The 13883-nt window shown below is 39.2% G+C and overlaps 1 protein-coding gene across 1 annotated transcript in view; it reads right to left on the reverse strand.

The window, feature by feature from the left end:
• The window catches only part of CDX1 (caudal type homeobox 1), a 28895-nt gene continuing 15012 nt past the window's right edge, over positions 1–13883 (reverse strand). The window contains exons 2-3 of the mRNA XM_070933874.1: positions 622–767; positions 1–204 (exon numbers count right to left, since the gene is read on the reverse strand). Coding sequence (XP_070789975.1) covers positions 1–204; positions 622–767 — 350 coding nt within the window. The remainder of the gene's footprint in view (positions 205–621; positions 768–13883) is intronic.

The raw sequence follows: 13883 nt of genomic DNA on the forward strand, positions 1-13883 counted from the left end.
TCAAGGCATAAATTCTTCCTTGATATTCATTGGTGAGGTGGAAACTAGATTGGTGGTGCTGCTGCAGATGCCGCCTATAGGGCCAGGAGTGCCAACCGCTGGTGGGGTAGGTGTGGTTGTACTGGCCGGCTGCGTTTGCTGCTGCATCTTCTTCTTGTTCACTTTCCTCTCCTTTGCTCGCCGATTCTGGAACCAGATTTTCACCTGCAGGGACAAATGAAGGCAGTAAGATTAAGGAAGAGTTTAGGAAAACAGTTCCTCTTAATCTATCATAGTTTACCGTTAATATGATTGGTGAAGCGGTTACATATTTTCACAGAGGAACAGAATGGATTTTTAGATAAATATTGCAGAGAAACTGCTTTGCAAATACTGAAATATGAGTGCACTTTTATTCATATAATAGTTCAGGGAGCAATTAAAATGAGAATCAAGCAAATTCTTCATGCTTATCTAAAAATCCATTCATTTATTTCCAAATGAATATAAATTTTTGTATGTATGATACAAATACGATAGTCAATATCCTGAATATTTACCCTGGCAGCTCTGCTTAATAAGCCTATGTAATTTAAAAACGGGGTGATGGTTTGCACCTGGAGGAGTCTCTGCAGCACTCACCTGCCGCTCAGTGAGTCCAAGGGCTGCTGCCAGCTCTGCTTTCCGACGGATGGTGATGTAGCGACTGTAGTGGAATTCCTTCTCCAGTTCCAGCCGCTGGTGGTCTGTATATACAACACGGTACTTGTCTTTTGTTCTGGTCTTGCCTAACAAAAACAAACAGTTGTACATGGTGTTAAATATCTAGATATAAAATATGTGAGGCAATTGATGGCCATAATAATAAGGTCAGACGGTATGAGTGTGAAAGAGGAGGAGCTAGGGGAAATCATGAGAGGAGAGGAGTGGAGCGGAGCGGAGAGGAGAAAGACTGCAACGATATGTTGTTTTGATAGTGGATACTCACTTTCTGAAAATTAAGGACCATACATTTTGTTTTCATATGTATATCTCCCTTTCAAACTATGATTCAGTTAAATCAAAATTAAGCAATTCTGTTTTATAAAAATTATTATCAATGAGATTTAAAACTGTTGCATTGTTAAACCTTCATTATTAATAGTGAGGAATTTGAATTCATCCCAGGCTGTTCACCTGCCTATGACATGTTTTTATTTCTTTTGTCCTTTATTTGTATCTCACCTCGTGCTAATTCTCACATGCTATTTCCCAGTGCTATGATTCTGATATTCCCTCTAGCTGCACCTTATTAATTTTACTTCAATTTTTCTCAAATATTTTTTAAAAAAGTAACAGACTTTGAAGATGCAAATAAAATGACTACTGACGCTTCTGTTTTGGGGTTTGGAGAAGACTCTTGAGGACGCTGTGGACAACTAAGGGAACAAACAACTGGACCATAATACAAATCAACTCAAGGCATTCTCACTCAAGGCACAAATGACCAGAGTCAATTCATCCAACTCTGGAAACAATATGTGAAGACCTTGCTCTCTGGACAAAGCTCTAATGCTGGGAAGGATGGAAGGAAAGAGAAGAAAACCAGGAGCAATTTTTCTCTACATTATAAGATTTAGAGCGGTGTTATTTTCCTTTTTAAAAACCTCAGGAGTGTCTTGAAACCACTATTTTTTCTTTGTTATTGATAGAAATAACAATAATGCGAGTTGGCATGCTGTTGCAGTTACATAACAACTGACACACAGAGAACTGAGAGTGTTCATTATTATTTATTATGCATACTGATAAGAAAACAGAAGGCTTTCATCTCTTTAAACATTAATTGTCCCAGAAGCTCTTGAATCCTCTATTGAATTTGTTAGTATTTAAAACTACTTCAGATTAATTTTTTCACAACGTGGAATCCTATATTCCATTAACTCTCCAGTTTGAGTCTGTGAAGCCTTATTATAAATAACGTGCAATAAAAATACTCTGTATATCCTCATAAAAGACAAGCATATAAAAGAAGCAGTACAGGTAGTCTCAGACATCATGACTGGGAAGAAGAGCTAACCGATTCTCCCCTTGGCCTCCCTATTCAGTACAGAGGTCATGCAGCACCATCCCAAAGCAGGCACCAATTTAGAGCAGGTGTAATGAATTGTGGCTGCTCCCAAAATGAGCCCACTTCTGGGACACATGTCACGCAGCCTCCATGTAGGAAGGCCAGGACAGTGCCATGTAGCTTCCATTTAAAAAGACTACTTAAGCAGATCAGCTGCTTGCCAAAAGAAATAAGGTGGACAGAATAAAATAAAAAATAAAAATAAGGTGGACAGAATTGCTATGGGTAGTAGGGAGGTGGGGGTGGGACCCATTGGGGTGGGAAGCAGGCCCAAGGCCTGGTACGCTGATCAGATAGATAGATAGATAGATAGATAGATAGATAGATAGATAGATAGATAGAGAGAGAGAGAGAGAGAGGGAGGGAGGGAGGGAGGGAGGGATGCTAACTGAGTGACTTCACCAACATTGACAACTTCTTTATGCAGTTTCCATAACTTCAAGGAATACAAGCATTTCATAAAGTTGTCCTTGTATGCCATCATATTTTCCCAGTGTAATTTTCACAGCAAGGCAAATAACCTCACACAAAAGCTGTAAAATTTAAGCAAGACAGGAAAAGTAAAGTAATTGAAACAGATTTTGAGTAGGAAGGAAATTTCAAGCAAGAGGAACAAGAGATGCCCGGAAAAGAAATGAAAATACTCAGATCATATTAAAGGCTTATACTGTCATTCAGCAATATTTCTACTACAGCAACTTGTAAATATATATTTATATATAATCTTCACACATTCTAATTCAAGAATCAGTCCTTACATATACATATTTGTTAAAGATTAAAATGTTTAGGAAAACTAAGAGATATTTGTCTGGCAATAAAAAGAAAATATCATTGATGTACCTGCCTAGGAAGGAGAATTCTACAAATGGGTGCAACAATCACTAATGTTTTGCTCGTTTCCAAGGAGATGTTCCCACTATTGAAAGGGTTCCAATATATTCAAAGTATTGGCTCCAATTAATCCTAGCTGCTAGAAATCTTAAAACTGCATTACTCCTGCCAAAAAACTAATAAATGAAACTGTTATCCTTTTCCAAGACAGTCATACTTTCTACTGTAATATAAGCTCAGAGACGATGTTCTATATCATTGAATGAACCTGAATACTTTTGCATGTACAGTAAGTCAAAGCTGAATCTGAGAGCCATCCCAATAGAAAGCCTTATCCTTCAAGATGAATTAAGCCCCTGCAGAAAAGCACAGAAGAGATGCCCCTGAACCACCTACTCAAAAAAACAACAATCCCAAAATTGATAAAATAACTAAATACACTCAATATACTTTATAAATGAAACAAACAAAATGTTTAAAAGTTATGATATTTACGTAGTTACTTACCAAGCACATCTAAATTATATTAAAATAACTAACAAATAACAAAATAACAAAATTCTTTTACAGTCCCCAAGGCATGTCAGAAGGTTTGAGCACCTCTAATGTTTGGAAATTGAAAGCTGAAAAATTTGATTTTTTTTTTTTATTTTTTTAAATTACCCTAATCTAGTAGGTCTCAGAATCAATCATCAACATTTTTGTCCAGAACCAACATCCTGTGGGTAATGGGAAAGACCCTTGACTGGGACCATTGATTTAACGTGCATTTTTTCCATTTAGTAAAGGGACACAAAAGTAGGCCAGCATAATTTACTCTGCCCAACTAGGGAACGTGTGTTCTGCCTTTGAGCAGTGCAGTCCTGATAGCTTTACAATAACATGGGACCAAGCCAATGGTGAAATCCAAATTTTTTTACTACCAGTTCTGTGGATGTGGCTTGGTGGGTGTGGCTTGGTGGGTGTGGCAGGAAAAGGATACTGCAAAAACTCCATTCCCACCCCACTCTCGGGCCAGACAGAGGTGGTATTTGCCAGTTCTCCAAACTACTCAAAATTTCTGCTACCGGTTCTCTGAACTGCTCAAAATCTCCACTACCAGTTCTCCAGAACCTGTCAGAACCTGCTGGATTTCACCCCTGGACCAAGCAAAGAAAAGCCCAGTTGGCTGGCTGGATCAACACAGACACACACACACACACACACACACACACACACACACACACACACACACACCACATATATACATATGTAACTGTTGGTGGGTTTTCTGCCATTAGGAGAAGAATTCATTAATTGCTCTCATTATAGGACTGGGGAGGAAACAAGTTTTGACTGAACTCAAGATGAGCTAAACCATGGATTTATCCATCTATCGCAGGGGTTCCCAACTGGGGATGCGATACGATATTCCAGGGGGTGCAAAAACTTGGGTTTAGAAGTTTCAAAATTATAGTGTATATGTATATTATATGCATATCATTATTTATTTTTTAAGGGGTGCGAGAATATATCAGAAGCATTCTAGGGGTGCGGGGTATAGAAAAGGTTGGGAACCCCTGATCTATTGGAACCTGATCCTTGAGGTGGGTGTGGATTTTCTGACTCTCCTGCTTCTCAACTGCCACTCATATTGTCGAATTAATACTGTAGCTCATTTTGAAGGGGTGTGTGAGTGAGGAAGGCTATCTGTTTACCCAAAGGCTGTTCTCTTCTATTTTACTGGGAAGTCCCCACCTATCTTTTAGATTACAAGATCCTTCTCACATTCTTTTTTTTCTTTTATGATCTTTCTTGTGCCCAGTATGTTTCTCTCTTGCTCTCTCTCATTAGTCTATCTCAGTCCCTTGTTCATCACCTCCCTCCCTCCCTCCCTCCCTCCCTCCCTCCCTCGCTTTTTCTGTGTCTTTCTCTTATGCCTTGTCCTCTCTCATCTTTCTGTTTTTCACAATTTTGCTCTCTTTCTCACTGTCTTTTTTGCTCAGTCCAAATCAACAGATAGGATAATTGGCAGATGCTGGGTTCCTGCTTCACACAGCACTGCTCTTAAGTGAGTTATATTTTTTTTTCACGTGCATCTCACACTCCTGCATTAATTTGACTTGAATAATAAGAACCCTGCATAATGCCTGACCAATGCTGTGAAAAATAATTGCCCAATGCTTGATCTAACTTTCTCCCAAAAGAAAAGGGATAGTTTGCAGAAGCCAAAAGTTGCTGGGCAAATCCTAGCCCCTGCCACACCATCACCATGGTCTCCAATAGAGCATTGGAACTACACACATTCAATAGCTGTGTTGGGGAGAAATGGAAAACCCCTTTAACATTGGATCAGATAAATATGAAGTTAGAAAATCTCAGCTATGAGTAGGAAGGAAACAAAGGTTGTATCTTGGTGGTGTATCTTTAAAGAATGGCTAGCAAATGATCTTCCAGCCAGTGTTAAGAGGATATAACAAGTTTTGAGACTCCACTAGTGACTACAAGCAATCAGGGGCTGTAATATTAAGCACCATTGCTCTGGAGAAGAATGCAACATAGACATGAAAGGCAAAAAAGGGATTTAAATGGCTGCTACTGTTCAGTCTAGTTTCAAATCTGTGTTACTGTATTAATATAGACTGGAAAACTTAGCCTTAGTTTATAACATGCCATTCCATTCAAGCTACTTTATATTTATTTAGCATATGGCATATCATATATGGACTTGCAATATATATATTTCCCCAAGATTAAAAACACAATATAATATGAAAGCTAAAAAGATCTATATTCAGATACCAATGTCTTGGCCATCTAACCATTGAAGCACGACATCCTTTATATGAAAAAAAAAAATCAGATACTGAACCAGTATGTGCCCGCAGCTTACAGTTGGCCATGGTGTGATCTACAGTTTGATTTGGGACCCCACCATTGCACTGAGGGGAGGATACTATGCCCCATTTATACACTGAGTCCCGGCAGACACCATGTGAGGTACAAATCCTATTCTACATTGTCCATTGCTGGCATGGTAGTTCAAAGCCTGGCATCTTTTTCGTGGGGTCATTTATATGTCCTCCTGTATCTAGACGTTCAGCAACCCATTTGACTTTTCATTGGGAATCGATGGTAAAGTTGTAGAACAGATATTGTGCAAGTGCCAATGGGGGTTCCTAGATTTGAACCTTCCGGCTGATGCATGAGGAAGGTCGGCATGCACCAGAAGTAGTGAGCTGTTTATAATTTTTCTATATTCTCTCACTAATGCATCTTGCCTTTGTAAAACTGGAGGTGATATATGATTCAGAACAGGAAGCCAGCAAGTCAGAGTGGTTTTATTACATCTGCTTATAATCTTCATGTGTTATTGAGTCTGGAGTCTACTTTACTTGTATGGTAACTGTTAGGCCATACAGGGGCACAGTATTCTGCTGCTGAATAGACTAGCCCTAGTTGTGATGACTTGAGGGTGACAGGCTTATAAGTCTGAAATAGATCTATCTTAGTCTCCTTAGTCTCCCAATGGGCAGCAGGGAGCTTGCTGGCTGCTGGAAAAAAAGCCTAGAAACTAGTGGATTGGGATTTCACTGAACTAGGGCTACATAAAAATCTTGGTTTACGTAGGAAGAACCTGGCTAAAGAGAAATACATACATACATACATACATACATACATACATACATTTTCTCAGCGCCAGGTTTTTCCTACGTAAATCAAGATCTTTGTACAGCCATAGTTCATAAAATAATAAATAAAATAAATATTTGACCTTTACAGGGAGGAGACATGAGATGAGGGTGTGGCTAACGGAAGAAGACAAACTAGTCAGAAATAAATATAGTCAAATAATCCACATTTTTATTATTAGATTCAGTTGCAAAAGTACTATGATGATTGCAAAAAAAAAAAAAAAATTAATGGTGGATATATTCCTCTCAGTGCAGGAGAATTCGTCATCAAGCTAGATCAGGTCTGTCAAACTGGCAGCCTGTGGGCCAGATATGTCACTTGCAGGCCACACCCACCCCAGATCCCCCAAGGCAAAAAACCTGCAATCCCACCCGTGACACAATCGAGTTTGACACCCCTGAGCTAGACAATCAATCTTTTCATGAATGTGGCTCCATTTGTGGTGTTCTTTAAATACTCTTGTAAGCGCATGACAACCTGGGCTAGGATGGGACTTCTTGGTGCAAAGAGGACAAAAGCCTAATATTTCAATACTACATGAACTTTCATGTAGTAGAAAAATTAAAATGGGATGATAGAAATGACCTATCTCTTTATTGCTATTGAATTGGCACAAAACACTTGAGAAACCGAAAGAGTAGTGTCAGAAGGAGAAATGGTGCCTTTACCTGATTTATGACAGATCAGCTATTAGCTATTAGTAATAAAATCGTAGCAACAGGTGGCAAGTGATCAGCCCAGGGGGAATATGTTACTTTCTAGTCAAACAACCAAACCCAAGTTAATCAGTTCCTTTTTTTTCTCCTTGCATCAAACAAATAATGTGCATTTTTAGAATATGCATAAATACATGCCTTTATTTGTGTATTTATTTAAATTAGTAAATAAAAACATATATATAAAGCTGTATGACTACTCAATCAGATAGTGCACACATTTAAAAGCAACAAATGACAATCATGATACATTATATGTGACAACCAACACCTTATATTGCACCTGGGAACTCTCTGGCAACCAGTACAAATTATAAAGCAGCAGTGTTGCATATGCGTTTTGAAGGAGTCTCATAATTACTTTGTACCCATAACTATTTGCGCTACTGTTTTCTGGACTAACTGTAGTTTCCAAAAAGTCTTCGGGAGCAGCCCCAGGCAGAGCACATTGCTGTAATCAAGATGCAATGACCAAGGCATGAGTGATCATAAGTAGAGCCTCCCAGTCGAGAAATTGGTGCATGAGATAGATTTGCGTAAAGGTCCTCCAAGCCACTGCTACCTCTACTTTTCAAGTAGGAGCTGAGACATGGCCCCCAAAATGTGAAGCTGGTCTCCATGGGACAATGCAACCCCATGCAGAACTAAAGATGAACAATCTCCAAACCCAGATGGTCCCAAAATCCACAGCCACTTGATCTTCTAAGGTTGAGCCTGAGCCCATTTTTCTTCATCTCGAGCCCATAGTGAAGTAGGACCTCTAAGCTTGGCCTGCCAAGTTTGAGATATATAACTGAGTTTCGTGAATGCGCTAATGGTTCCTAACCCCATGCTGATAAATTACCTCACTCAGCAGCCTCATAAAGATGTTAAATATGTAGGATCAGGGAGAGAATTGACCGCTAGGTCATCTCACAAAGCAAAGATCAAAGGCATCTTATTCACACAGACTAGAACTGAGCCTGGGCCAATAAACTGAAACTGAATCTGAACTGAAGCCAAACTGACATAGTTGTCCCTGTAGTTATTAAACAGATATTCTTAGGATCAATGCAGTCTTGTGAAACTTCCAACATGGGCTTTTTTCAATAGGTCGGTAGGCATTTTTCCTTATTGCACCAATATGATGGGAGTATCGTGTACATATAGAAGATAAGAGTCAGAAGCCCTTCATCAGTATTGCGTGTGTTTACTGTCCTCAGGGCACTCTGTCCTATTTATATTTGAAAATATCAAGCTGCTGATGACATATATATGCTTTTGCCAGGATCACAGAAAGAGGAAGAAGCTCCACTTAGCCAAGTCCCACGGTTAGCATAGATTGCTTCAAAGAGATGTGTAATTTGTGGATTCCCAGGATCACTACTGCTTTTCACTGGAAAAAGTTTAAGTATTGATTACAGGCAAAGGAAGATGTTCATGAGACGCAAAATATTACACCAGAAGCCGGAAGATTCAACTATTTAGGTTCCATTGCCAAAATCTCAAGATTCCAACTTTCAAAAGTGAACATTGAAGTAGAAATTGATGAAAGGCCAAATAGTCAAATGTTTCTGTAAGAGTTGCACCTTTTTATACAATGGAAGTGCAGAAGTGAAAACCGTGTAAATTGTTAAATTTCTGTTGTCCCTGCAACCATGTAAAAAAACCAAAAGGGCTAAACTGTTCCAATGAGAGCAGAAAAATGTCACTATCAGTGATACCTGCTTTGAGGGAAGGGGTTTGTCCTTTGTCTTGAATAAGGTTATGGTGTATCTGCTCCTCAAGAAGCCATTGCTGGATCCAAATAATTCTGGATAATTTTCATCCACTCTCTGACCTTCCTTTTTCTAGAGAAAGTTGTTGAGAAGTGTTTGGGCTTTGATCATGGAGGAGACTGGATTAGCTGGATCCATTTCAGTCAGCTTTCAGGCTGGATCGCAATTCCGATATAGCATTGGTTGCACTTATTGACGAGCTGTGCCGTCAGGATGGGGGTAATGTGTCCATCCTTGTGTTCCCTGATCTCTTTGATACCATCAATCATGTTATCCTTCTTGACTGGCTACAAGGTTGGGGGTGGGGAGGGACTATTTTATAGAACTTCTCCTTTCTTAGTGACCAGTTTCATTCAATATTAACAGGGAGAGTGAAATCCACAGCCCCTCACTTTTGGGATGCCACGTTGTTCAACAGCCACCTATTTAAATCTATATAAACCCACTGAGTGAGGTCATGTGTTAGTTCAGGGTCAGGTATCATCAGGTTACACAAATTCAGTATGCAATATGAGGCTCCCATTGGACTCACAGCCCACCCAAAGGACAGGTGGTAGCTGTGGCCAAGAGGGTCTTTGCGTAGATACATCAGGTGCACCCCTTCTTGGACCAAGAGACCTTTCAGGTCATTCTTAGCTACTATATGAATGGATTACTCCCAGCGACCGGTAAGATCCCACAGAGTTGATCTCCTCCGGGTCCCGTCAGCTAAACAATACCGGCTGGCGGGCCTGCTGGGGAGGGCCTTCTCTGTGGCTGCCCCAGCTCTCTGGAACCAGTTACCTCCTGAGGTCTGGACCATCCCCACCCTATTGGCCTTCCGAAAAGCGGTGAAGACCTGGCTTTTCCGGCAGGCCTGGGGCCGTTGATCTTGCTTTTGCAATCCGGCGAGATCCGGCCATGAATGGTGTGAATGAGTTTTAATGTTTTTAATGTTTTTAATTTTTACATGTTTTTTATAATGATTTTAAATGCATTGTGAGCCACCCTGAGTCTTCGGAGAGGGGCGGCATACAAATTGAATTAATAAATAATAAATAAATAAATAATGCAACACAGTGTACATGGGGCTGTTTTTGAAGACCTCTTCGAAGTTACAGGTAGGCCAGAATGCAACACAGTGGGCAGTGATGGACATATGTTGTTATGCCCATGTGATCCCATTGTTCCATGAGAGGTGCACTGGTTACCAGTTGGCTTTCTGGTGCAATTCAAAGGGCTGTTTATCACCTATAAAATCCTTCATGGCCTGGTTATTTGAGGAATTGCCTGATTCTAGTTGTTTTGTCCATCTGTTGCCATGAGACAGAGTCACTCCATTCTGGATCCCATCAGTTAAATACTATCATTTGTGGGACTCAGGAAGCATCTGTTGCAGCAGTGTCTGCCTTCTGAATCAATATATCCCCAGAAATCCATACAGTTCCCACCCTGATGACATATAGGAATATATCAAAGACCTGGCCATTCTTCCAGGCTCTTCGGCAAAGTAAAAGATGAGCATTTGCTAGATGGATTTTTTTGGCTATATATATATTTTGTAGGTAATTCATTATTTCTTTTGGTCTTCCCCCTCCCACCTTTGTAAACTGTAAATCCCACAGAATTGTTGAAAGACCTTTAAATTGTGTAGCTAAATAAATGTTAATTTGAAGCTGATACATAACCACTTTTGCTGTTACAGCAAAGGCCACTGCAAGGCAGTTTCTCTGATTTAAATTCCAACTTTATTAAGAGTTAAAGACACTACCGATCTTCATAGAGAATGTATACCAGGCTAGTGCTTCATCCAATCCATCTTCTTCTATCTTTTTTCTCAAGAGACAATTAAACTAAACTAGATTGCAATAATTAATTTGTCTCTGATTGCGAAGTAGGGGTCAACCTGGATCTATGCAGTTCAAATACAGTCAACATGTGAGAAGCGTGTTCAGCTGTGACATGCTCTTTAATACATCCATATATTTTCTCCAAAATGAATACTAATATATTGATTGGTCTACAGACTGTTACGTAGCAAAAGAAAGTAAGAGTTCCTTATGTTTCTTGGCCATCATCTAGTGATTATCCAGATTAGTGGAGTGGAGATGCAGCCAACGAGTTGTTGAAGAGCTGGAGTTTAATGCAGATTTAAGAATGCGTTGCTGCAGAATTCCTTCAGTAAAAACCATTAGCAAACGTATCTGTTAAAATTTGCAAGATAAGAATGTCCTTCCTTCCTTTGACAGGCCATCTGACTCGCAATGACTCTGGGCAGATTATAATTAAAAAAACAAACAATTACAAAAGATCAAAAAAAGTCATGAATAGTCCTAAAAACAATATACCAAACACACATTCCATCCCCTACTCCAAGTCAACCTTAATTCTGCTCCAGAGAAGAGTCTTTAATAGAATCCTGAAGGTCATTAAGGTGGGAACCATTTATGTAAGAGATGAATGTATAAAAATGTGGACAGTATTTGCCTTTTTTGTGTGTTTCATAAATTTGTTTCATGTTCTTTGCCTATATTTTATATGATTTGGAAAAGGAGATCATTTCCAAGAAATTGATAAAAAATTTAATAAATATAGGTTTCATTCCTAACATTTTAGTAATCCTGGGGAGAAATGTCACTTGAACATTGACAGAACCCCAAAGTTCTGTCTTACGAATAGTAATCTTCAACTCCTTCATAAATGGTTTAGATAAGGGGATAAAAAGGGAACTCATCCAATTTGCCAACACTACCAAGCTGGGAAAAATAGCCAACACTTTAGAAGACAGGCTTGACAGACTTGAACACTGGCCCCATCCAACAAAATGCAATTCAGTGGTAAGAAAAAGTTTGTCACTTAGGCAAGAACAACCAAATGCAAAGAACTGGTTCAACAGCACTAACTGTGAGAGAGGTCTAGGAGATCTAGCGGACAACCACTTAAATATGAGCCAGCAGGTTTTTTTTTTTGGTTTTTTTTTTTAATTTGATTTATATGCCGCCCTTCTCCGAAGACTCAGGGCGGCTTACAATGTGCTCAGCAATAGCCTTCATCCTTTTGTATATTTTATACAAAGTCAGCTTATTGCCCCCACAACTGGGTCCTCATTTCACCTACCTTAGAAAGGATGGAAGGCTGAGTCAACCTTGACCCTTGGCGAGATTCGAACCCTGCAGTAATTGCAGGCAGCTGGTTTTAATAACCAGCTTAATAACAGGGTGCCTTAAACCCCTGTACTACCAGTGTGCTGCAGCTACCAAAAATGATAATGCAGTCCTAAGATGCATCAACAGAAGAATAGTATCAAGATCATGTGAACGATTAGTACACCTATACATAGTACAAGTATAAGAACATACTTGAAATACTGTGTTCAGTTCTGGTCACCATGATACAAAACAGATGTTAAGATTCTAAAAAGAATGCAGAGAAGAGCAACAAGCATGATTGGGGACCTGGAGGCTAAAACATATGAATGAATGGTTGAACAAATTGGATATGTCCAGTCTAGTGAAAAGAAGGACTAGAGGTGATATGATATGTTTTCTAATGTTTGTTCCAGAGAAGAAAGTGTCAACTATTCTCCAAAGGACTTGAGGAAAGAACAAGAAACAATGGACAGAAACTTATCAAGGAGTGATTGAATCTAGAACTAAGAGGACATTTCCAGACAGGGAGAGCAATTAATCAGTGGTACAGCTTGCCTCCAGAAGTTGTGGGCGCTCCATCACTGGAGGTTTTCAAGAAAAGATTGAACATATATTTGTCCAGAATGGTATAAGATTTCCTGCTTGAACAGGGGATTGGATTAGAAGATCCCCAGGATCTCTTCTGTTATTCTGTATTCTGTAAATTGATTGAAGATGAGATTATATTCTACAACAATTTGGGCTAAGAAATCACTGATCCAGAATTAACCAAAGCAAATTTCATGATTCTCAATGTACTTGAAACCTAGTTCAGTTCCTTAATTACTGCCTATACTGACACTTTACAGAAGACAAGATATGCAAGTAGTCCTGAACTTACAACAATTGAGCCCAGAATTTCTGTTGCTAAGTGAGAAATTTGTTAAGTGGGTTTTGCCCCTTTTTACGACTTTTCTTGTCACATTTGTGAAGTGAATCACTAGAGTTGTTAAATTGTTAACACAGTTGTTAAGTGAATCTGGCTTCCCTGCTGACTTTGCTTGTCAGAAGGTCCCACTGCATAAGGAGTTAACTTATTCTTACAGCTAGAAGATCTCATGTGATAGGAATCCATGTATGAGAGTGCCTGACATTTCCAACAAAATATTCTTTCACTTGAGTTGCTCCTTTAAGTAAGAACCCAGATATAGATACCCACAAACGTAACTCCCTAACTTCAAAGACAGTCTCCTGTAATCTTTGCTTTCTAATTAACTCTTATTCTTTACCCATTAAACTAGTCCCCTGATAATAGGTCTGGAGCTGAATTCTCTCTCTTTCTCCCCTCCCTGCCTCCCTCTTTCTCTAATATATGTATATTTTGAAAAGTTTATTGCTGACACCCAACTATCTAAAGATAACTCAAGAACACTTATTTTGTCTTTTTTCAACCTTACCATAATTCTGAAAGGTAAATGACCCCCTTGATCAGCCCAGATAAATCCACTAATGAGACAAGAGGCAAGGAGTTCAAAATGGAGATCAAGGGGAGGCTAATGTCTCCATGCAGTAAAGCTATCGGTACCTTTGTTAATGTGTAACTCTAATAATGCTCAACTTAGCTATCAATAGATAAAGAAGCTGCTTTAATATGCTCACATACCATAAAAGAATCACCTCTGAGTATATAGACAGGAATAGAAAA

This window comes from Pituophis catenifer, unplaced genomic scaffold (genome assembly GCF_029215685.1).
Source record: "Pituophis catenifer annectens isolate HBS135680 unplaced genomic scaffold, rPitCat1.0.hap2 SCAF_2, whole genome shotgun sequence".
Taxonomy (NCBI): Eukaryota; Metazoa; Chordata; class Lepidosauria; order Squamata; family Colubridae; genus Pituophis; species Pituophis catenifer.